The sequence below is a fragment of the Microcaecilia unicolor genome, chromosome 7 (assembly GCF_901765095.1).
Source record: "Microcaecilia unicolor chromosome 7, aMicUni1.1, whole genome shotgun sequence".
NCBI lineage: Eukaryota > Metazoa > Chordata > Amphibia > Gymnophiona > Siphonopidae > Microcaecilia > Microcaecilia unicolor.
This window is the reverse complement of record NC_044037.1, coordinates 74,328,061-74,352,720: the sequence shown is the minus strand read 5'-3', so window position 1 is coordinate 74,352,720 and position 24,660 is coordinate 74,328,061. Positions and strand designations below refer to the sequence as shown.

Here is a 24,660-nt window from a genome sequence, read left to right as displayed (position 1 = left end):
GAACCAGAGGTTGGGCCCCCACACCATCATTGCGAAGGACGGGACGCTACGGGCGTTCCAGACGAGGAACCTCGCCCTCCACGGCGGCCACCTCGAAAGGACTGAGTTCTTTGGAAAAAACGACCCCTAGTCCCCCCGGAGGACCTGCCAGGCCGATATCGTCGAGCTTCCTGAAACCGTCCGCGCACCGCGGACCCCCTAGCAGCCTTAGGACGAAGCTCCGGAAGACGAGGAACCTTAGTATCACCAAGACCCCTCACCAACTTATCCAACTCTTCCCCAAAAAGCAAAGAACCTTTAAACGGCAGCGAACACAGCTTTGCCTTAGAAGCAGCATCAGCCATCCAGCCCCGCAACCACAGGGCCCGACGAGCAGCCACCGCCAGGGTCATGTTCTTAGCCGAAGCCCGTAACAAATCATACAGTGCATCAGCCATGAAGGACGACCCCATCTCCAACCTTGCCAAATCTTGAACCATTGAGGCCCTATCAGCCGGCGGGCTATCCAGCAGCCGCTCCGCCCAGCGGAAACAAGCCCGGGCCACCAGGCCTCCACAAACCGACGCCTGCAGCGCCAACGCAGACAAATCAAAACTCCGCTTGAGAAACGTCTCCAATTTCCTGTCCTGCGGGTCCCGCAACGCGGCCCCCCCCATCCACCGGAATGGCCGTAGCCTTAGTCACAGCCGTCACCACGGCATCTACGGTTGGAGGCCGGAGGGAATCTCTATCCTCCTGCGGAAGCGGGTACAACTTAGCCATGGCCCGAGCCACCTTACACTGATCTTCTGGAGAACGCCACTCTTGGGTAATCATTTCTCTCAGATCCGCGTTCATAGGGAAAGTGCGAGATACCTGCCGAATCCCCTTCACCAAAGGATCCTGCGACCCGGCTGTCACTGGAGCTGACGCCTCAAACTTGAGAATCGATGACACCTGCTCAATAAGTTCTGCCAACTCATCGCGGTGAAAAATGCGGACCACCGAAGGGTCCTCCCCAGGCACAGCAAGCTCCTTCTCATAACCAGCCAACGGCCCCTCATCCTCCTCCAGGGGACTAAAATCGCCCTCTGACTCCGGAGGGGAAAAACTTTCCATGTCCTCCGACCACTCCAAACGTGGTCTCTTAACACTGGCACCCCCCGTCCCAAGACTAGGGGGCTCTGCTCGTGTCGGCCCCGCCTGCCAGGCCTGGAACAAAGACCAAATAAAATCCGGCGGGAAACCCATCCGACCAGGACCGTCCCCCCCAGAAAAACCGGACAACTGACAGCCCAAAGGTCCTCCGACCAACTCCGGGCCTTGCGGTGCCGATTCCAAAATGGCGGCGGTTCCCGCCAAAATCGGGACCGCCGCCACGCTACCAGCCTGAGACACGGCCGGCTCTGGAGGGCCCGACGCGGGAACCTCCGCCGCTAACACCGGCGGAGCGGAGGAAGAAGACTTCGGTTCGCCGCAGAAACGGCAAGAACCGCCAACAACTTCAACCCCCCGGCGCGCACAAAATCTACATCGTAGCGGCTTTCCCGCCATCGCGCCTAAACAAACAGCTGACAGCCCCCTCACCAGAAGCCTGCAAAACAGCGCCCCAAAGCAGCTGAACACCCCTGGAACCCCAGATTGCAGCTCGCTCAGCTCTCCACACCGCTTGGGCCTTCGATCTGTGAGAGATCTCTTTCTTTTTTTTTTTTTTTCAACAAACTTTATTGCAGCCTGAAATTGAGCCCTGCTGCTGCTAAAACTAAACGGCACTCAAGGCTGCAGCACAGAACTGCAGCCGAGGCACAAAGCTGCCCAAACGGGAGAGCCAGTTAGGGGGAGGGACCCGGCCACCCGGGTGTGACACCCCAAAGGGGACAATGGCAGGCCCCACCGGACCCACCAACCCCCAGCACACTAAAGTCTTCCAGGCACAGAGGATAAAACTGAAAAACAGACCAAAGAAGCTCTAAATAATCTCTGAATCCTACCAGACCGGACAAGCTGCACAGGTTGCTTGTCTACCCTCTGCTGAGACTGAGAAGATACTGACGTCAGGTGGCTAGGCACAGGTTATATGTACATAGTTTGAAGTTAGTGTTCTCAGTCTCCCTCTGCTGGTAGGCGAGCATAACCCAAGCGTCTTGACCGGTCTGGAGGGTTGAAGAGGAAACTTCAGTTTATCCCAGTATGGCAACACTTATGTCATGTTCTAATGGCCATTAACATGCGCTAAGTGCCACATGGTACACAGGTATAAAATAGGATGTGTAGCATTTAGTGCACACTAGTGACCATTAACACAAGCTAAGATTTAATAAAAGGGCCCCCACAATTGCCAACAAAAAAACTCAGAGAGAACCTTTATTTTTTTTCTGGGTTTGAATATCTGCACTCAAGATTAATTTGCTGTCTTTGCTTTTCAGCTTGATTTTCAAGCATCATGTTAAGCAGTCTTCTGTGTAACAAAGGGTTTCTGTTTCTAACTCTTGTTGCACCATATGAGACTTGTTTGCAAGTGATACTTTAAAAAATCTAGCTTCCATAATTTGTAGAAAATTATGCAGGAACTTTGGCATCCTGACAACATAAGCTGTTAGCTCGCCTGTCCTCATCATGTATGAAAACTTCCAGGTTTAACATACATTATTGCTTTGAAATGTTGTTGTAACCGTTTTTCATTCAGCCATTCCAATTTAACTGAAGTTGCTGTTTGTTTGCACATAATGCCTCTAAACAGTGACATTTCAGGCTGCATGTTTTATCAGACTTTTTTTTTAATGACTTTCTCTATAAAGCTACCAACTTTGATGCATTGAAATGCACGATTCAACAAAAGGAAGATCCAGAAGTTTTCAACAGAAAGATTTAGGGCCATAGATTACCTAAATATAATTGGTGCCCTCAGTCTGAGTTAGCTCATTTTCAAACTTAATGTGTTTTTCTACCATTTTTGCCACATGCCAGGTTTAATCCCATTCCATTAAGGGCCTCTTTTATCAAGCTGCGCTAGCGCCTCCTGTTGTGGCAATGCCGACAAAGCCCAGATTTTCTTGACCCCTTTTGCATAATTCTTTCCAGCCTCCCTTGAAGTGGAAAGAATAACAAGTTGCATAGCACGGTTCATGGAATTTTTTCCAACATCTCTGCATGTAAACGGATGTGTGTGTGGTGCGGGAGGGTGGTGCCCACCTCCTGGTCCCCTGCAACCTGTGAGTCCAGTAATGATCCTTCTGCCAGTTCACCATGGAAATCCTACCATCTTTTGCTTCCCCTAGAGAGTCAAATTTGGTTGTCTTCTCAGCCAGGGCCACCACCCTCCACAACAGGGCCAATTTGAGGACCTCACTAAACTATCCAATCAGTAGTACGTATGGCACTGTATAGTCCTTGACAGACTTGACCCAAAGAAAGCGAAATGCCAACAAATTATCTTACTGTAATTTTAAGTTATTGTTATCTGTGATAAGTTTTTCCCTTTTATTTTAACCACTCTATATATCACTTTGGCAACACATGTAAAAACTGTCATACCAATAAAGTTATCTAACTGAGCTTTCCGTTCTCACCTCCCTGCTACACCGTCCTAGCTTGCAGTTTCAACTCCTCATCAATGACAAAGATCGCGGATGTGTGGTGTCACCTCTTTCTTGTGATCACTGCCGGTTCAAGACAACATCCAACAACAGCCATCATTTTCCCAGCACAAAATGTGGTACGTTCTTATCATGGTATGAACAAAATAAAGCCCACGTGAACACACTAATACGGAAAAATTGTTTTTCCTTACCCTCCATAACAAACTCACCCAGTGTCTGTTTACAAACACTTCCCGAGAGTGCAAACACCAGACCGAAAGGATAGAGGAATTGCAAAGCCTCAGAGTTACACTCTATTCCGCCCCGACCTCTTCTTCCTCCCACAACGATGGTTCCAGCTCTCCCATAGCTTATACTCCATAAAGGCGTGCAGTTACACCCCATTCTGGCTGCTTTTCACTAACACTGAAAGCAGAGCTAAACCCTGCACGCTCCACACTGCGATCTCTGCGTCAACTGTCTGTTGCCACAAGGCCAAAGCGCCGAAAGCGGGCAGGGTTGCCATGGAGACCGAAAGGCTCGGATCGGAAGCAGCTGGAGCGTTATTCCCGCCGAACCGGAAGTTGTGCGGTTGTCTGGTGGAAGATGGCGAGCTTGGCGGTGAGGGATCCGGCGGTGGATCGCTCTCTACGTTCTGTTTTCGGTAAGAGCTAGGTGGCTGCTGGAAGAGACGAGTGCCTCCGGGCACTTAGCAGGAGAGTGGGGGGAAGTGTGTTTCTGCACGCGCTGGACCATAGACAGTGGCCAGAGCTGTGTGGGCCTGCGAGTAGCAAAAGTCCCTCGACCCTCGCACCTGTTCTAGATCTTCCGACAGGGTCTTCCATAGGAATGAATGTAACGGCTTTTTTTTCTGAGAAATCGCATAAAGTTGCCAACTAGATCCAGATTCTCCTGACAAGGTTGATCCATCCCTGGGCTTACCCCATTGCATGCAGGGACTTGTGGTTCTGATTTCCCCCATTGTAGCCTTGCTTTTCGAAGGGGATCTAAATCCCAATTCCTGCGTATATATATATATATATATATATATATATATATATATATATATATATATATATATATATTATTTACATTAAGATATATATATATATATATATATATATATATATATATCTTAATGTAAATAATTATTTCCTTAGATTATTCCTGAATCTACCTCTCTTTCACCCTCATGTTATGTTGACCTCCTAGCTTCCTTCCCAGACAAAGCTGGCGCAGAGGCTGGCTAATAAAACAGTCGACAACCTTTATAAAGGTATGGAGGGACCTCACATCCAGTCAGGTTTTCAGAGTATCCACAATACATTTGCGTGAGATACATTTGAGTATGTGGGGTCTCCAGTGCTTGCAGATTTATATCATGCAAGTTCTTTGTTGATATTAGAGGTGTGCTTGGTAGGGTTCTGATTGGGCATGTGGAGTAAGTGACTCATAAAGGAATAAGGGAATACCTGATTGAAAGATCTGAAAAGTCAGAACTAAGATCTTAAATGTTAAATGATATTGAAATGGTAACCCAATGTTCTGCTATTAAATTTCTTTGCTCTGTACATTACTTTGACTGTGGTGTTTTGAAAGAAAAAATGGTTTCTTATGGTTCAGGAAACGTTCTTGAAAACATCATCTGTACAGACATATTCATCTCTACAATATGAGTTTCTCTGCTTCAGCCTTTTATTGTGTTTTTATTTAATTCTATTTTTTGTTATTCCTTTGTTTTAACTATTGTTTAGTTGTCAGATTTTCAGTAATTTGCATATTTCTGCTACTGCTTTATTTTTATATAATATTGTATGGATATGTGAGCTGTTGACAGTGTTGTCACTCTCAAGTCAGTTTTATGATGTTTAAACTGTACACTACCTTGTTGTAACATTGTTAAGAAAGGTGATTTATAAATTTGCAAATTAATTTTTGTGATTTTTTTTTTGTTATATTTTTGTACCCCGCTCTTTCCCACTCATGGCAGGCTCAATGCGGCAGGCAATGGAGGGTTAAGTGACTTGCCCAGAGTCACAAGGAGCTGCCTGTGCCGGGAATCGAACTCAGTTCCTTAGTTCCCCAGGACCAAAGTCCACCACCCTAACCACTAGGCCACTCCTCCACAGTATCAAGTCTTTCAAACTTCCTTTCGTTTTCTCTGGAAAACAAATCTGCCAGTTGAATGAATTACAATATTAATTAACTGTAAATGTAGATATTCGACTTTATAACATCGAATGGTTGTTTAACTTCATAAACAACAAAAAAACAAGAGGACTTTCAATGAAATTAATGATTAGCAGCTTGAAAACAAATCGTATAAAGGACTATTTTTTAATAGAGAGCGTAATGAAGTTGTGGATTCTGTTGTCAGAGGATTTGATCAAGGCAACTAGCATAGTAGGGGCCCTGCTTAGTAAGTCGCGCTGTAGACACACTAACGTTTTAGTGCTTACTAACGATAGAGACACCCATTATATTCCTATGGGTGTCTCTGGCATTAGCGAGCGCTAATTTTTAGCATGTGCTAAAAAGTTTGGTTGCCTACAGCACAGCTTAGTAAACAGGGCTCTTGGTTTGAAAAAGAGGTTTGGACAAGTTACTGGAGGAAAAGTCCATAAATAATTATTAACCAGGTAGACTTGGAAAAGCCATTGCTCATCCCTGGAACTGCATCATGAAAAATAGATCTTGTTGGGATCTATTTTGTGTTTGTGACCTGGACTGGCCACTATCAGATACAGGATACTAGACTCACTGGACCCTGATCTGACTCAGCATGAGTTTTCTTAGTTCTAAGTACAGCATTGTCTTGTAACTGAAGCAAACTATCCACGTGACATGAAATTATTTACAAGATAATTTTTGAAAATGCTAGCATCTCTAATTTGTTTCAAATCAAAATCGGTGTCTGAAAGATGAACGTCATGACTCCTGAATCCAAACTTAAAATCATTTTTATTTTCTACTACTACTACTACTATTAAACATTTCTATAGCGCTACTAGACTTACGCAGCGCTGTACAAATTAACATGAAAAGACAGTCCCTGCTCAACAGAGCTTACAATCTAAATTGGACAGACGAACAGACAGCTAGGGGTGGGGAAATTGCAGTGGTAGGGGTGATTTTTATTTTCAAGGATTTTAATAGACATTACTCATGCATCATATAGATATAGAAATAACATTGCCATAATTTTTGCTATTGATTGTACCTGGCTCAGGGCACCATTGACATATGGATGAGTTATTAGTTAAAACAATAAAAGAAAAAAGCTGAAGATTTGCCTGGATTGGACTAAGGATCTCTACTCCTTTGTGTGTATTTTCAGAAGCAAAAGGGAAAGGAATCAGAGGCTATACTGTGCAAACCCTTAGCCGCCTTATTGCAGAAGCAGTATGTTCTTGACAGATTCCTAGATTGCACTTGTGGATTACATACCTGCAGACATTCCATTTTCTGCAGTTTTTTTAAAGTACTTTACCAATGTAGCAGGGCTGTGGAGTCGGAGGCAATTTTGGATGGCGCTGGAGTTGGTAAAAATGTACCAACTTCGATTCCAGCTTCAAAATAAAAAAAAGCATTATAATATTTGGTAAATTTATCATTTTATACTTATATATACATATCTTTTTTTTTCCTGGATCTAAAATTGTATTTATCAGTACTTTAGATCCAGAACAAAAAAAAATTAATGCCTAACATCAATAGGAGTCGGACAATAGAAAAATAGAGGAGTTGAAGGTTTGGTGTATTGACTTTACAGCCCTGCAGCATGGAGGATAATTGTGTACAGGTATAGGTAATCTAGGTTGGAAAATGGACATCTAGGTCCATGTGTTCAAAACTACACTAGTAGTTTATAACAGGCTCAGTGCGTGTGGAATCTCTTCTCTACTATAATAAAAAGCACCTCCAATGTTCTGAAGCTGACTCCATGGCTTCACTGAAGTGAAGGGTTTGTAAGGTTCGTCAGATTCGTGAATCTGTAATCATCTCTCTCGGCCCCGCCCTCGCGCCTCTGATAGGTCCGCCGCCCTCAACGTCATCACGTTTTGATGTCCGCAACGTCATCACGTTTTGACGTCGAGGGCGGCGGACCTATCAGAGGTGCGAGGGCAGGGCCGAGAGAGATGGTTACAGACACACGAATCTGACGAAATTTACCAACCCTTCACTTCAGTGAAGCTACGGAGTCAGCTTCACAACGTTGCAGGTGCGTTTTGTTACACTACACAGCTTCCTAATTTTTCACTTAAACATCGCAGGGTGGCTGGAGGGGGGGAAGGGGGGGGTAACTAGCCTGGAACTGGGAGGGAGGGAGAGAGGGGGGGCAACGACCATGGACCTGGGTGGGTGGGTGGAAGGGAGGGGGGCCGGACCCTGGAACTGGGAGGGATGGGGCAACGACCCTGGAACTGGGTGGGTGGGAGGGAGGACGGACCCTGGAACTTGGAGGGGGGGCAGACCCTGGAACTGGGAGGGAGGGAGGGGGCAACGACCCTGGAACTGGGTGGGTGGGAGGGAGGACGGACCCTGGAACTTGGGGAGGGGGCAGACCCTGGAACTTCCTACTTTACATAACAAAATTCTGTGTTACCTATTACTATGTAAGCTGCATTGAGTCTGCTTTTAGTGGGGAAAGTGCGGGATACAAATGTAATAAATAAATAAACTTGGAGGGGGGACGGGCGGACCCTGAAACTGGGAGGGAGGGAGGGGGCCCCTGGCACACACTCTCATTCTCACACACAGCTCCCTAATTTTTCACTTAAACATCACAGGGTGGCTGGAGGGGGGGGGGGAGGAAGAGGGGGGGCAACTACCCTGGAACTGGGAGGGAGGGAGAGAGGGGGGGGCAACGACCCTGGAACTGGGTGGGTGGGTGGGTGGGAGGGAGGGCGGACCCTGGAACTTGGAGGGGGGCCAGGCGGATCCTGAAACTGGGAGGGAGGGGGAGAAGGGGGAAACGACCCTGGAACTTGGAGGGGGGCGGGCGGACCCTGAAACTGGGAGGGAGGGAGGGGGTCCCTGGCACACACACTCATTCTCACACACACACACTCTCGCACACAGTCTCACTCTCTCTGTCACACACACTCACACATTCACTCTCTCTCTGTCATACACACTCACATATTCACTCTCTATCACACACACACACACTCCGAGAAAAACCTTGCTAGCGCTCGTTTCATTTGTGTCAGAAACGGGCCTTTTTTCGTAGTCTTTTATAAAATATGTATAGTGCTGCCAAAGAAACACATCATTCAGTTACACTCACAACAGAGGAAGCAATTTTATTAAAGAACATGTTCCAATAAAGCGTGGCATCACTATGGGTTCTTATGTGTAAGAGCTAACCCTTGGATTCTACATATAGTACTGTGAGTTGTATGCATAAATTTGAGCATGGGCCCATTTTTTGCACACAACTTAATTGAATAGCAAGCCAATCAGCGCCAATAATTGCTTAACTGGCAATAATTAAAATTTGCTTGTGTGTCATTTTAGGTGTATTCTACAAAGCGGTACGTGTAAACTCTAGTGCGCAGACCCAAAAAGAACCTGGGCGGGCTGGGAGCATTTCTACAATTTATGAACATTGTTATAGAAGTAGTGGGATCTGCGCGGAGATCTGCACCAGGTTTTCATCTGTGTAACTGGTCACGCCTAAATGTAGTCGCAGTTCCCGGTGCTAAGTGCTATTCTATAAACCATTCCTATTTTTAAGCACAGCTTATAGAATAGCGCTAAACACTATTTTTTCAGCAGCAATTTTTTTTAAAAAATCTAGTCCTAAATATATGCATACAGCACTATTATTCTACAAATGTGTGGGTGGTGAATTTTGTAAACCTGCATGTCCACAGAACCGAGCTCCAAAGATCAAAACTTCATAAAAGGACATATTACTACTGAATTCTAGAGAGCTGAACACAATTGCACTCTTAAATTAGCTAGGAGTTGTGTGGGTTTAGTTGTTTAGCCCACCTGTAACTGCTGACAGTGACTGCCTGGAAACACGCCTCCTTTAAATATATCTGTACTGCTGCATATACGTTTACTTCTTATTCGGTTTAAGCTGTGTACCTGTGTATGTGCACATAGATTGTGGACAATGTGCATGTGGCAAAACATAGCATGTACAAGAAATATAGTACTGCAGCAAATTGTAATTAAGTGTTATAAAGTAGTACAGAGAAACCAAACTGGTCACATCTTCCCGATCTTAACAGCTGAGCCAGACTACTTAGCTTAAAGTACCTCTCTGCTCAGTTGGCTCTTCAGATCTGAACCATAGGATGATGCTGTACAGCAGTGTGAATTGGTTGGTAACGGAGATAAAATAAGGGAAGGGGGATGGGATTTGATATATCTCCTTTCTGTGGTTATAATCAAAGTGGTTTACATATTATTTACAGGTAGGTAATTATTGTGTACTTGGGGCATTGGAGAGTTTATTTATTTGTTGCATTTGTACCCCACATTTTCCCACCTATTTGCAGGCTCAATGTGGCTTACATAGTACCGTCAAAGGCGTTTGCCCAGTCGGTTGATAAGAAGTACAAGGTTGAAAAGTGATTGTATGAGGTATATGTGGAGGGTCGGGAGGGATCTTGCTTGTTGCCCAGTACGGTCAAAGTCATGCTGTGTTGCTGGGTGAAGAGGTTTACATGGGGTCGTTGGGGTAGGCCTTTTTGAAGAGGTTGGTTTTTAGTGATTTCCTGAAGTTCAGGTGGTCATGGATTGTTTTCACAGCTTTTGGGAGGCCATTCCATAGTTGTGCGCTTATGTAGGAGAAGCTGGATGCGTAAGTTGTTTTGTATTTCAGTCCTTTGCAATTTGGGTAGTGTAGGTTTAATTAGGATCTTGCCCTGAGTCATAAGGAGATGCAGTGGGAATTTAATTCATTTCATTTTAAGTATTTATATACCGCTTAGACCTAAGCGGTTTACAGTTTCATTTTGCAGGTACTGGGACTGTCCCTAGTGGGCTCACAATCTAGGTTTTCACCATTGTACTACTGTTGTACCTGGGGCAATGGAGGGTTAAGTGATTTGCTTAGGGTCACATGGAGCTGCAGAGGGAATTGAACCTGGTTCTCCAAGATCTGAACCCACTGCCAACCATCAGGCAGCAGCAAGAATTGAACCCAGTTTCCCAAGTCTGCAACCCGCAACACTAACTGTTAGGCCACTCCTCCACTCATAATTAAACTCATAACATTACATGGAAGAATAGAGTGACACCTCCGTAGGTGAATATTTCTCAAAGGAAGATTGCTTTGTTAATCTTCTCATGGAGAAGGATGCTAGGCTGCATAGAGAGGGGTATAGCCAGCAGAAGAAAGGAGATATTGATGCCCCTCTACAAGTCGTTGGTGAGGCCGTACTTGAGTATTGTGTTCAGTTTTGGAGGCCGTTTCTTGCTAAAGATGTAAAAAGACTGGAAGCGGTACAAAGAAAAGCTACAAAAATGGTATGGGATTTGTGTTGCAAACCGTATGAGGAGAAACTTGCCGACCTGAACAGGTATACCTTGAAGGAAAGGAGAAACAGGGGTGACATGATACAGATGTTCAAATATTTGAAAGGTATTAATCTGCAAACAAACCTTTTCTTGAGACGGGAAGGTGGTAGAACTAGAGGACATGAATTGAGGATGAAGGGGGGAAGACTTGGAAGTAATGTCAGGAAGTATTTTTTCACGGAGAGGATGGTGGATACATGGAATGCCCTCCTCTTGGAGGTGGCGGAGATGAAAACTGTAACGGAATTCAAACATGCGTGGGATAAACACAAAGGAATCCTGTTTAGAAGGAATGGATCCACAGAAATCTTAGCAGAGATTGGGTGGCATCACCGGTAATTGAGAAGCAAAATCAGTGCTGGGCAGAATTCTATGGTCTGTGCCCTGAAAATGGCAAGGACAAATCAAACTGAGGTATACATATAAAGTATCGCATACAGTGTATAATGAGTTTATCTTGTTGGGCAGATTGGATGGACCGTACAGGTCTTTTATCTGCAGTTTTTTACTGTGTTACTATGTTTAGAGTACTAAAAGGGAATTGTAAAACTACACAAAAACATGAAACACAGGGAATTAAGACTATCAAAAGGACATTGGCCTTCTAAAAAGTTTTACTATCACAGACACCTGTCAACCCCTCCTCCTCTTATTTTTCCCTTACTGAACTGTTTGGCTTGGATGACTAAACAGAGGAATTAGATAAAGACCTGATCGCAGATATTCAAAAGTTGGGAAGCAAGAGAGAGGTGCTGTTGCTGGGAGATTTCAATCTGCCGGATGTAGATTGGAAGGTTCCCTCTGCGGAATCAGAAAGAAGTAGAGGGATCGTGGATGCTTTCCAAAGTGTTTTGCTCAGTCAAATGGTGATGGAACCCACGAGGGAGGGAGCGACACTGGATCTGGTGCTCACAAATGGGGATAGCGTGTCAAATATCCGAGTGGGTGCCCACCTGGGCAGCAGTGACCATCAAACGGTTTGGTTTGATATGACAGCTAAAGTGGAGAGCGGCCACTCAAAACTCAAAGTCCTGGATTTCAAGCGTGCTGACTTTAGTAAAAATGGGGGAATACCTGAGGAAGGAAATGATGGGCTGGGAGGAAATATGAGAAGTGGAAGGACAGTGGTCCAGGCTGAAAGAAGCTATAAATAGGGCCACGAACCTTTATGTAAGGAAAGTAAATAAAAGCAAGAGAAAAAGGAAACCGATATGGTTCTCCAAGCAAGTGGTTGAGAAAATAAAGGCTAAAGAGTTGGCGTTCCAGAAATACAGAAAAACTCAAGAAAAGGAACACATGGAGGATTACCGGATAAAAATGAAAGAAGCCAAGAGAGAGATACGACTGGCAAAAGCGGAAGAACAAATGGCTAGAAATGTAAGGAGGGGTGACAAAAATTTCTTCAGGTATATTAGTGAAAGGAGAATGACTAAAAAGGGAATTGTGAGACTAAAAGATACTGCGAACCGCTATGTGGAAAATGATGAAGAAAAAGCAAATTTGCTAAATAGATACTTTTGTTCTGTTTTCACAGAAGAAAATCCTGGAGAAGGACCGCGATGGACTGGAAATAATACAATTGAGAATGAAGTGGATAGAGCACCGTTCACGGAAGAAAGTGTTTATCAACAACTTGAAAAGCTAAAGGTGGACAAAGCCATGGGACCGGACGGGATCCACCCCAGGATATTGAGGGAGCTCAGAGAGGTTTTGGCGGGTCCTCTTAAAGATTTGTTTAATATATCCTTGCAGACGGGAAAGGTTCCGAGGGATTGGAGAACGGCGGAGGTGGTCCCTCTTCACAAAAGTGGTGATAGGGAAGAAGCTGGAAACTACAGGCCGGTAAGCCTCACTTCGGTTATTGGAAAAGTAATGGAAGCGATGCTGAAGGAAAGGATAGTGAATTTTCTGGAAGCCAATAAGTTGCAAGATCCGAGACAACATGGTTTTACCAAAGGGAAAGCGTGCCAAACGAATCTCATTGAGTTCTTTGATTGGGTGACAGGAGAATTGAATCAGGGACGAGCTATGGACGTAATCTACTTAGATTTCAGCAAAGCTTTTGACACGGTTCCCCACAGGAGGCTCTTAAATAAACTGGAGGGGCTGAAGATAGGACCTGAAGTGGTGAACTGGATTAGGAACTGGTTGACGGACAGACGCCAGAGGGTGGTGGTGAATGGAATTCGCTCGGAGGAAGGAAAGGTGAGTAGTGGAGTGCCTCAGGGATCGGTGCTGGGGCCGATTCTGTTCAATATATTTGTGAGTGACATTGCCGAAGGGTTAGAAGGTAAAGTTTGCCTATTTGCGGATGATACTAAGATCTGTAACAGAGTGGACACCACGGAGGGAGTGGAAAACATGAAAAAGGATCTGAGGAAGCTAGAAGAATGGTCTAAGGTTTGGCAATTAAAATTCAATGCGAAGAAATGCAAAGTGATGCACTTAGGGAATAGAAATCCACGGGAGACGTATGTGTTAGGCGAGGAGAGTCTGATAGGTACGGGCGGAGAGAGGGATCTTGGGGTGATAGTATCTGAAGATTTGAAGGCGACGAAACAGTGTGACAAGGCGGTGGCCGTAGCTAGAAGGTTGTTAGGCTGTATAGAGAGAGGTGTGACCAGCAGAAGAAAGGGGGTGTTGATGCCCCTGTATAAGTCGTTGGTGAGGCCCCACCTGGAGTATTGTGTTCAGTTTTGGAGGCCGTATCTTGTTAAGGATGTAAAAAGAATTGAAGCGGTGCAAAGAAAAGCTACGAGAATGGTATGGGATTTGCGTTACAAGTCGTATGAGGAGAGACTTGCTGAACTAAACATGTATACTCTGGAGGAAAGGAGAAACAGGGGTGATATGATACAGACGTTCAAATATTTGAAAGGTATTAATCCGCAAACGAACCTTTTCCAGAGATGGGAAGGTGGTAGAACTAGAGGACATGAAATGAGATTGAAGGGGGGCAGACTCAAGAAAAATGTCAGGAAGTATTTTTTCACGGAGAGAGTAGTGGATGCTTGGAATGCCCTCCCGCGGGAGGTGGTGGAAATGAAAACGGTAACGGAATTCAAACATGCGTGGGATAAGCATAAAGGAATCCTGTGCCGAAGGAATGGATCCTCAGGAGCTTAGTCAAGATGGGGAGGCGGGGCTGGTGGTTGGGAGGCGGGGATAGTGCTGGACAGACTTGTACGGTCTGTGCCAGAGCCGGTGGTGGGCAGCGGGACTGGTGGTTGGGGGGCGGGGATAGTGCTGGACAGACTTGTACGGTCTGTGCCAGAGCCGGTGGTTGGGAGGCGGGGCTGGTGGTTGGGAGGTGGGGATGGTGCTGGGCGGACTTGTGCGGTCTGTGCCAGAGCCGGTGGTTGGGAGGCGGGGCTGGTGGTTGGGAGGCGGGGATAGTGCTGGGCAGACTTGTGCGGTCTGTGCCCTGAGGAAAGATCGGGGTAGGGTATACACAAAAAGCAGCAAATATGAGTTATCTTGTTGGGCAGACTGGATGGACCGTGCAGGTCTTTTTCTGCCGTCATCTACTATGTTATGTTACTATGTTTTGTTATGTGCATTGACATCTCTAATCTTTAGGCCAGCCACCCATCCTCTGCCTGTAGCATGACTTGTTCCTGGTGTTCTTTGCCATATTTTTTTTAATGTTTCTCTGCTTTCTCAAACTTGGTGTTCTCAGAACTGAACATTTGATCTTCATTCATTGTACACTACAGTGTAGAAATGTGCCATCATCTGTGTTTCTTAGACTTTTGAATTTATTTATAGTTTCTCATATCTACTTAAATTTGTATCACCTTTCCTCCATGATATAAAGTCTTTGTTTCTCCAGCTGTTGCAAAAATATTCTCTGTTACTGTGGTGGGCATGGAAATAATACTTTGATGTAGGCAAAGTCTGAAGGTAGTTACTTCAGAATAGAATAATAGTACTTCAAGAAAGGGTCTCTGGACCATGGGAATCCAGAGACCCTTTCTTGAAGCTTTTCTGGTGGAACTGGATTAGGAACCAATACGACAACAGCAGCGGTTGTGATGATCTCTTGGGGTAGCAGCAATTTGCTGTGACATTGCTGTACGAAAGCCTGTCTTCTCTTTGATTTATTGGGAAAGAAGTGTACCAGTACAAATAGCTTACATGTGTAACACCATCTGAAAAGTTAATTGGAGAGCAGGCTCAACTTGATCTGTAATGCCAAGTGAAATCTAAGCCAGAAACACACTGAAAAATGGTGGTCCAATCTGGAAAATTTGGGCCTGCCTTAAGCACTAAATTTGACACCTGCATTTTTCCTCTTTTTGGTTTGGTGACCTGCAGTGGGGAATATTCCATATGAAGCAACAGAAGAGCAACTGAAAGACATTTTTTCTGAAGTTGGTCCTGTCGTCAGTTTCCGGTGAGAATGTAATTATTTATTTTTCAAGTTGAGTGAAAGATATACCTCTGTGTGTTTATGTACATATATACACCAGCAGCACATAGGGGTCCTTTTTGCTAAGCTGCGGTAAGTGCTATCACGCATTTACCGTGGGAACTATTCTAGTGTTCTGCAATAAGTTCCCACTCGATGCGCCCTAAAAATAATTTTTTATCTTTGTGTAGGGGGGTGGAGAGTGGGCATTCCAGTGCTGATAAGCTAATGTGTCCATATTACTGTGCACTAACTGATTAATGCAGGATTACCGCAGGAGCCCTTACCGCATATAACATAGGTGTCAGTAAGTGCTCATGTGGTATTTTTTTAAATTTAATGGCCGTGTTCTAATTGAACCATAAGTGCATTGCCATTAATTGAAAAAAAAAAAAATAGAAAATCGGCCATGTTGGTTGTTTCTGATCAATAAAGATTATCATACAAAAAAAAAAGAAAATTGGCCATTTTCTGGCTGCAGTAAAATTAGCCTTATCGTGCAGGAAAAAGCCATGTAAGAGCGTGTTAAGGTCAACTTTTACCACAGCTTGATAAAAGGACCTTGTAGTGATTCTGAAGTTGAATTTTATTCTGCATATCTTACAGTAATAGGCTTTGGTGTATACAGTACTGTGCATATTTTCTTTACCAGATGGGGGAGGGGGTGTCTTAGAGCTATAGGATGTGAAAATATCTAATGATGCAGATTAATGGATATCTGGAGAGCACAAAAGTGGGGGTTCCTTTCAGTACAGTTGATTACAAACTTGATATACGGCCTTAGAAATACCTGTCAAGGCAGTTTTACAACTATCAAAGAACTATAATAAAATAGAAAAGAGGGGAAGGACCAGAAGCCTAGGGCAGGAGTAACAGGAACTATCACAGAGCCAATGTTGCCAGGCTCCTAAATATCATACCGTTGCTTACCTGTCCAGAATGGGAATGTTTTCCTTTCTTTTCTGTATTTTGCAGGTTAGTATATGATAGGGAGACTGGGAAACCCAAGGGTTATGGATTCTGTGAATACCAAGACCAGGAAACGGCTCTCAGTGCCATGCGAAACCTCAATGGACGTGAATTCAGTGGAAGGGCACTGCGTGTGGACAATGCAGCCAGCGAAAAGAACAAAGAAGAGCTAAAGAGTGAGTAGAAGTTGTGAATAAATGAGTGATGGCCCCCTTTAATCTTCCCTATTTCAGGTGATGGCATGCAGTGGCATGTTGCCTCCAATCCCAGTCCTCTGTAGCTAGGGATTGAATAGTTAAAACTGGTTTGAGAATTCCTCTCTTAGTTTTCTTGTGCTCAAGTCTTTTCTAGTCATTAGATTGCATTACTTTGTCTTACTATATTATTCAGTTCATGTATTTACTGTGCTTTCTTCAGAACCAGCGGTGGGAAAAGATCTCATCAAAGCAAAGAATACACCTCAACAGCAAGGTGTTGGTGATAGGAATAGAGAAGACCAGTTGACAGCCTGAAAGAGCTGATATTAGCAACATGTACTCCTGAGAAACGACAGAGCTGAGAAATTTATCTTTGCTTTGAATCCTCTTTTCTTTGACAGATTTGGGCACAGGTGCTCCCATTATTGAGTCTCCTTATGGTGACCCTGTGTCCCCTGAGGATGCACCGGAATCGATCAGCCGGGCTGTGGCTAGCCTGCCTCCTGAGCAGATGTTTGAACTGATGAAGCAAATGAAGGTAAGCAAGAAAGGAATATAAATAATAATAAATTATATTGTTAGACTCTCCATACAAACAAGAGTGAAACGTGTTCAAAAAAAGTCCTGCTCATAACGGGTCTTTCGGAATAGCCACAGTGCCAAAAAACAACCTTACAGAAGGTCTGCAGTTTATAATAATAATAATAATATAACTAAAGCCTTTTATACACTTTCATTGTGTGCATGTAAAGTGGAACATCCAAATCACTTTAGAGGAGTTCTGTATTTTTCTCTAAAGCAACGTGGTCAGAACAGAGAAGATATCAAACCCCTGTCAAAATTGTGTACCCTCATGTTATATAAGTGGAGGAGTGGCCTAGTGGTTAGGGTGGTGGACTTTGGTCCTGGGGAGCTGAGGAACTGAGTTCGTTTCCCGGCACAGGCAGCTCCTTGTGACTGGGCAAGTCACTTAACCCTCCATTGCCCGCCACATTGAGCCTGCCATGAATGGGAAAGCGCGGGGTACAAATGTAACAAAAATAAAATAAAAAATATATATGTAAACCGTTTTGGTCGTACCACAGAAAGGCAGTATATAAAATATTTTTTTGAAGGGGTTTACTTAGCCATGTAGTACAATAGGTTACAGTACAATTGTGCTGTTCATTTCCAGTACAAACTGTAGAGCACATCCTCTGTATTAATGTGCACCTTTACTAATATTGCACTATTCTGCACAACACAGATCCATCATAAGAACATAAGAGTAGCCATAGTGGGTCAGACCAATTGTCCATCTAGCCCAGTATCTTGTTTTCCAAACAGTGGCCAAGCCAAGTCACAAGTACCTGGCAGAAACCCAAATCTGACAACAATCCATACTACAAATACCAGGGCAAGCATTTGCTTCCCATGTCCATCTCAATAGCAGACTATGGACTTTTCCTCCAGGAATTTGTCCAAACCTTTTTTAACCCCAGATACACTAACCACTGTTACCACATCCTCCGGCAAAGAGTTCCAGAGCTTAACTATTCGTTGAGTGAAAAAATATTTCCTCCTCTTTGTTTTGAAAGTATTTCCATGTAACTTCCTTGAGTGTCCCCTAGTCTTTGTACTTTTGGAACGAGTAAAAAATCGATTTACTTCTACTCGTTCTACACCACTCTACACTATCTGCAGCACTACAGGGCAACGAGTGTGACTCCACGTACTGATAGAGAGCCTCATCATTAGTGCACCCTGCTCCACTATATGACTATAAATGTGAATCCCACTGCTAGCATGCCCCTTCCCCAACTTTGCACCCTACTCTACTCTCAAGCCTGATTTATGTAGGGTTTTCCTATAGCAACATTGATATACTTGATACTATTTGGGCAGTATTCAGGGGATTTATCGAGATAACTGTGTCTCTGAATATAGCTAACTGAAGTTATCTAGATAACTACGGGGCAGCCTTTTGTGCAAACTTCCTTAGCGTCCAGATGCACCATCCTGTGTAACTGGGTTGTATCCCCTTCCTGCCAGCAGATTCACATAACCAATATAAGGACTGAGGAAAATCCAGTATTTTCTCTACCTCTAGCACGTGGTCGGTTTTGTGGGCTGGTGTCTCTGGTCCTTGGTCTAGCTCCCAGTGCACAGCACAGGCTCATACGTGTAGACAGGCCAGCGCTGCACTGCCTGTGGGAGCTGGTGGCTGAGCACAACTGCCAGTTCCTTTTGCCCTTAATGCAATGGGCATTTCTGACTTCAAAAATGGATCCATAGGGGATCAGGAGTTTCTTCCAGTATCAGGAGCTGCAATCCAGATGCCTTTGCTGGGAACACAGCCATTGTAGGTCCTGCTGCAGTTTCTGTACAGACAGAGCAGTCTCAGTCCCCATTTGAGTTTGGGAGGGGTTGGAGTTAGTGTCCCTTAACCTGCCTTGGGGGGGTGGGGCCCCCAAGCTCCAGCTGGCTGCAGCAAGTGGTCCTAATTGTTAAGCAGGCACTAGTAGCTGACACTGATTCCTGCTGCTTGGGGGGGGGGGGGGCCATGTGGGGAAATCTGCTCCTGGAGTCAAGACACGGGTTGACCATGTGCTGGCCGGAGGCTCTTCATCCTCTGGAGGAGACCATGATGAGGTGGGGGATCTCTGTTTCACTCACTCTGTGTCTGTGGCTCAGAGGCAGACCTCTCCACTCTCTAATCATTTGTGATAGAAAATAAGACAAAAGACAAAGAGTATTATCATGCCTCTGTATGACTTCATGGTGTGGTCTCACCTTGAATGTTGTGTGCAATTCTGGTCACTGTATCTCAAAAAAGATATAGCAGAATTAGAAAAGGTTCAAAGAAGGGCAACCAGAATAATTAAAGGGATGGAACTATTGATGAGGAAAGGCTTAAAATTTTAAAGCTCTTCAGCTTGTAAAAGAGACGACTGAGGGGGAATATGATAGAGGTCTACAAAATCCTGAAAGGAGTAGAACGGGTAAATTTGAATCGATTTGTTTACTCTTTCAAAAAGAACAAAGATTGGACACTCCGTGAAGTTGCATGTTGATATTTTTAAAACAAATAGGAGGACATGTTTTTTCCACTCAATGAATAGTTACGTTCTGGAATTTATTGCCAGAGGATGTGGTAAAAGTAGTTAGTGTATCTGGGTTTAAAAAAGGTTTGGACAAGTTTCTGTTAGAAAAGTCCAGAAGATGCCCTTAAGATAGACATGGGGAAAGCCACTACTTATTCCTGGGGGAGGTAGCATGGAAGCTTGCTACTCTTTGGGATTCTGCCAGGTACTTGTGACCTGTATTGGCCACTGTTAGAAATAGGATACTGGGCTACATTGACCTTTGGTCTGATCCCAGTATGGCAATTATGTTCACCTTGTTCACCTAACTATCTGGACAGTGCTGAATATCATTGATAACCAGATAAACCTTCGCAATGGCCCAGGAACACCTCCAAACCCATCTTGGGTTTTGCAGGTAAATTTCAAACATCAGGGCTTGACTAACTCCAAACAGCCAGACAAACCCTTTAACAGTCCCCTATGAATATAAATAACATTGCAGCTGTTTTCCCATTGGTTAGTGTGATGAACTAGGAATCAGAACTCCTAAATGCAACTGAGATTATGTTTATCACTAACTCACTGTGTAAAGGGTTGCCTTGTTCCCCTACCCCGGTGCCTTTGTGTAAATGTAATTAGGTAATAACACCATTTTCCTCCTTTTATCTTCTGGGACTATTTCAAACAGTGCAGATGCCAGAAATGCCAGAGTTTCTACTGTGGGATGTTACCTCTCTTATGTTGATGGAAGCAATGTGTCTTTTCTCAGCTCTGTGTGCAGAACAGCCCCCAGGAGGCACGGAACATGTTACTTCAGAACCCCCAGTTGGCATACGCTTTGCTGCAGGCCCAAGTGGTAATGAGGATCGTCGATCCGGAAATAGCTGTGGTGGGTTTTTCCCTTCCCTTCTTATTGGAAGTAGTCAGGTAGTTCCTTGATTATTTGTATTACAATCTTGGACTAACATCTTCCTCATCTTTTCTCAGAAAATTCTGCATCGCCCAGCCTGTGTCCCACCATTGACTGGTGGAAGCCAGCAACAGCCGGTTCCAAATGCACCTCTCAATCAACCAAATCCTGCAGTGTCCCATCCACAGCCAATGGTGAGAGTTCTTTAAGCTCATCTGAGCCTACTGAATATAAGGGTAAATGTAATGAGGTGTGGGTGTGTGTAAAAAAACTGATCATGAGTGTACTATCTTTACTGTGCTTGTTTAAAAAAAAAAAAAAAAAAAAAGAAGGCCTTTGTTATATGCTTGCGTATATATTTATTCAAGGATTCTAACAATGGCCATTTCATTGCCATCATCAGCAGACAAATCCTGACTTGTAGGTTATTTTCGTCGTATTCTTCACGTGGGCATCGAGTGTGAGGTTTCGATCAGTGGTAACTCCAAGAATTTTCAGATTTTGTGAGACGACAAGAGAATAGTATGGTGTGGTTATGGTGGAGAAGTTTTGTGTTATATTGTGAGGTGAGTACAAGACGTTTTCTGCGTTAAGTTTTAGCTGGAATGCATCCGCCCAGGAGTGCATGATTTGGAGGCTTTGCTTGATCTCGTTGGTGATTTTATTTAGATCATGTTTGAACGGGATGTAAATCGTGACATTGTCTGCATATATGTAGGGGTTGAGGTTTTGATTGGCTAGAAGTTTGGCTAAAGGTATCATCATTAGGTTAAAGAGGGTTGGTGAGAGGGGGGATCCTTGGGGGACTCCACATTCAGTTATCCATGGGGGTGATATGTCCGCATTCGTTGTTACTTGGTATGATCTTGTGGTCAGGAATCCTTTGAACCATTTGAGAACTGTACCTCCTACTCCTATTCTAGTATATGTAATAGTATTCCATGATTAACCATGTCGAAGGCACTGGACATGTCGAATTGTAGGAGGAGTATGTTGTTACCCGTTGCAATTGCTTGTTTGAATGAATTCATGCAGATACCTCTTCCCTGGGCTCCCTGATCTCATCTCATGGTTTCCAGTATCATCTCTATGCTGATGACACCCAACTGTATCCCTCCACTCCAGACATCACCGCGGAGACCCAGGCAAAGGTATCGGCCTGCTTATCCGACATTGCTGCCTGGATGTCCAACTGCCTGGATGTCCAACCACCACCTGAAACTGAACATGTCCAAGACCGAGCTTATCGACTTTCCACCAAAACCCACTTCTCCTCTTCCTCCACTTTCTATCTCAGTTGATAACATCCTCATCCTCCCCGTCTCATCTGCCCGCAACCTCGGAGTCATCTTTGACTCCTCTCTCTCCTTCTCTGCACATATCCAGCAGATAGCCAAGACCTGTCGCTTCTTCCTCTTTAACATCAGCAAAATTCGCCCTTTCCTCTCTGAACACACCACCCGAACTCTCGTCCACGTTCTCATTACCTCTCGCCTGGACTACTGCAACTTACTCCCACTTAGCCATCTATCCCTCCTTCAATCTGTTCAGAACTCTGCTGCACATCTCATATTCCGCCAGAACCGATATACTCATATCACCCCTCTCCTCAGGTCACTTCACTGGCTTCCGATCAGATACCGCATTCAATTCAAGCTTCTCCATCTTACCTACAAATGCACTCAGTCTGCTGCCCCTCACTACCTTTCTACCCTCATCTCCCCTTACGTTCCCGCTCGTAACCTCTGTTCACAGGATAAATCCCTCCTCTCAGTACCCTTCTCCACCACCGCCAACTCCAGGCTCCGCTCATTCTGCCTCGCCTCACCCTATGCTTGGAACAACCTTCCTGAGCCCTTACGCCAAGCCCCCTCCCTGCCTGTCTTCAAGTCTTTGCTTAAAGCCCACCTCTTCAATGCGTTCAGCACCTAACCCTTACCGTTCAGTGAATCCAGACTGCCCCAATTTGACTGCCCCTATCGGACCGACCGTTCACTTGTCTATTAGATTGTAAGCTCTTTGAGCAGGGACTGTCTCTCTTTGTTAAATTATACAGCGCTGCGTAACCCTAGTAGCGCTCTAGAAATGTTAAGTAGTAGTATACTAGAACAGTTTCGGTGCTGTGATTTGACCGAAATCCTGATTGAGATTCGTGCAGAATTGAGTGTTTGTTTTTAGGTATTCAGTGAGTTGTTTCGTCATTATGCTCTCCATGAGTTTGGTTATGAGTGGAATAGATGCTACTGGGCGATAATTGGTTAAGTCCATTGTGCTTTTCTTAGCATCTTTAGGCAGCGGAGTAAGTAAGATGTTTCCTTTATCCGTGGGAAAGAGACCATTTTGAAGCCTGTGGTTTACGTGATTCGTGAGGTCTGTTTTGAATTGTTTGGGGGCAGTTCTTATTAGGCTAGTAGGGCAAATGTGTAATTTGCATTGCGACTTGGCGTGTTTTCCGAGCCATTGTGAGATTTCATCTGACGAGAGCGTGCCAAAGTTGGTCCATGATCGGTCTGCTGGGTATTCCCCAGGTTTTGGGTCTAGACATTCAAGGATGTTTGTGTACTCAGTTATGTTGGTAGGTGTCATGAGTCGGAGCTTTATAATTTTTTCATTGAAGTAGTTTGCAAGATTGGTTGCGGATGGGGTGTCTATATTATTAGAGGTAACCGATGTAGTATTTAGTAGTTTTGGCATTGAGTGAAAGGGTTTTCCTCCTGAGTTTGTGGTACAGATGTACCAAGCTTTTCTGGTCCACAAAGCTGCTCCTGCGGATTTTCCAGGTAAGAGATTGTTGGACAGTGTGGGTTTTGTTTTTTTTTTTTTAAATGCATTGGTCGCTACACCTTACCCTATGAGCAATGTTTCATAGTTTAACCTTAACTTAGTCCCTCTAGTATAAGCCATTTGAACATTTTAGGAAGGCCACCCTGAAAAATCTCACCTTGAACACAGTGTTTCTTGCAACTATTTCTTCAGCCAGGAGATCTCGGAAATTCATGAACCTGGAATATGATGTCTGTATCCATGCAGTTCCATCCTTCCTTCCTAAGCTGATGTTTCCATTTCATCTGATCCAATCTATAGATCTCCCTTCTTTTAGTAGAGTGGATTTTGATACTCTGAAATTAACTGTTAGGAGATACCTGGATGTCACGAACAAATTCGGTACTGTGGATAGATTGTCCTGTGTGGTGGGTCCAAGGAAGGGACAACCTACTTCCAAGGTGACCATTGATCATTGGTTCAAAGAGATGATTTTAGCAAATATGGTTTTCCCTTTACTCTAAACATCATAGAATTGATATGGCATATGGGAAATAGGCATCTTTCAGCGCTTCTGTTATTTCTGCTGATGTCTCCATCTCCTGCCCTGTGAGAAGACTGCTTGATTACATCCCACACATCTTGAACTGATGTGGTGGGGCTAAGAAAGTAGAAATTTGGTCTTCTCTGAGGACAAGCAGGCCTACCTATTTTCACAAGTCACTAAAGCAGGCTGTGTGATCCTGTCTGGGTCTTATGACAAGCATAAGAAGAGCTTTGTGGAGCACGAGACATTCTCCACCATGCATGCACAAGTGCCTTCCCGCCCACTGCGCGAACATGGTCACCTCAGTTGCTTTTTTACCATGATGAAGAGAGGGTGTACTTTTTTCACCGTTTCCACACTTGCTTGTTTCAAGAGCTTCTTTTGTGCTTCTGGCGTGTTTTTCTTTGCCTTTTTTAGAGTCCTTCTATTCGTGGCACTTTGTTTTACCTTTTCCTTTATTAGGTTTTTTTGCCAAATTTTTAAATTTCCTTAATTTTTCGTCACCACAAGGCTGCTTTTGGGCCTTGGCCTCGGCCGGGTTCACGCTGTATTTTTTCTCAGATACCTCGCCCCTTTTATGGGCACCAAAGCTTCTTTTAATTTAGCCAAGGAAGTTTTCCTGTCCATGTCCACTAAAGCACTATATCTGGTGCAATTGGACGATCTCTGGAACAGACACCCATTCTTGGTGTCTCCAGTGTT

General features: G+C 44.5%; 2 protein-coding genes across 8 annotated transcripts in view; one reads left to right on the top strand and one right to left on the bottom strand.

Annotated features, from left to right (window-relative positions):
* TRMT12 (tRNA methyltransferase 12 homolog) overlaps nt 1-3,945 on the bottom strand; it is a 68,793-nt gene extending 64,848 nt beyond the window's left edge. The window contains exons 1-2 of one of the 3 annotated variants that reach the window (XM_030209688.1): nt 3,788-3,945; nt 3,549-3,638 (exon numbers count right to left, since the gene is read on the bottom strand). The gene's annotated coding sequence lies outside the window, so the exon portion shown is untranslated. Of the gene's footprint in view, nt 1-3,548; nt 3,639-3,769 lie in introns of all 3 variants that reach the window. The other 2 variants (XM_030209687.1, XM_030209689.1) reach the window with 2 other exon arrangements.
* Nucleotides 3,946-4,140: 195 nt separating this feature from the next.
* The window catches only part of CSTF2 (cleavage stimulation factor subunit 2), a 64,688-nt gene continuing 44,168 nt past the window's right edge, over nt 4,141-24,660 (top strand). For all 5 annotated transcript variants that reach the window (XM_030209876.1, XM_030209879.1, XM_030209878.1 and 2 more), the window contains exons 1-6: nt 4,141-4,221; nt 15,414-15,492; nt 16,483-16,652; nt 17,075-17,211; nt 20,508-20,627; nt 20,726-20,842. In XM_030209876.1, the coding sequence (XP_030065736.1) occupies nt 4,164-4,221; nt 15,414-15,492; nt 16,483-16,652; nt 17,075-17,211; nt 20,508-20,627; nt 20,726-20,842 (681 nt within the window). In that variant the 5' untranslated portion in view covers nt 4,141-4,163. The remainder of the gene's footprint in view (nt 4,222-15,413; nt 15,493-16,482; nt 16,653-17,074; nt 17,212-20,507; nt 20,628-20,725; nt 20,843-24,660) is intronic.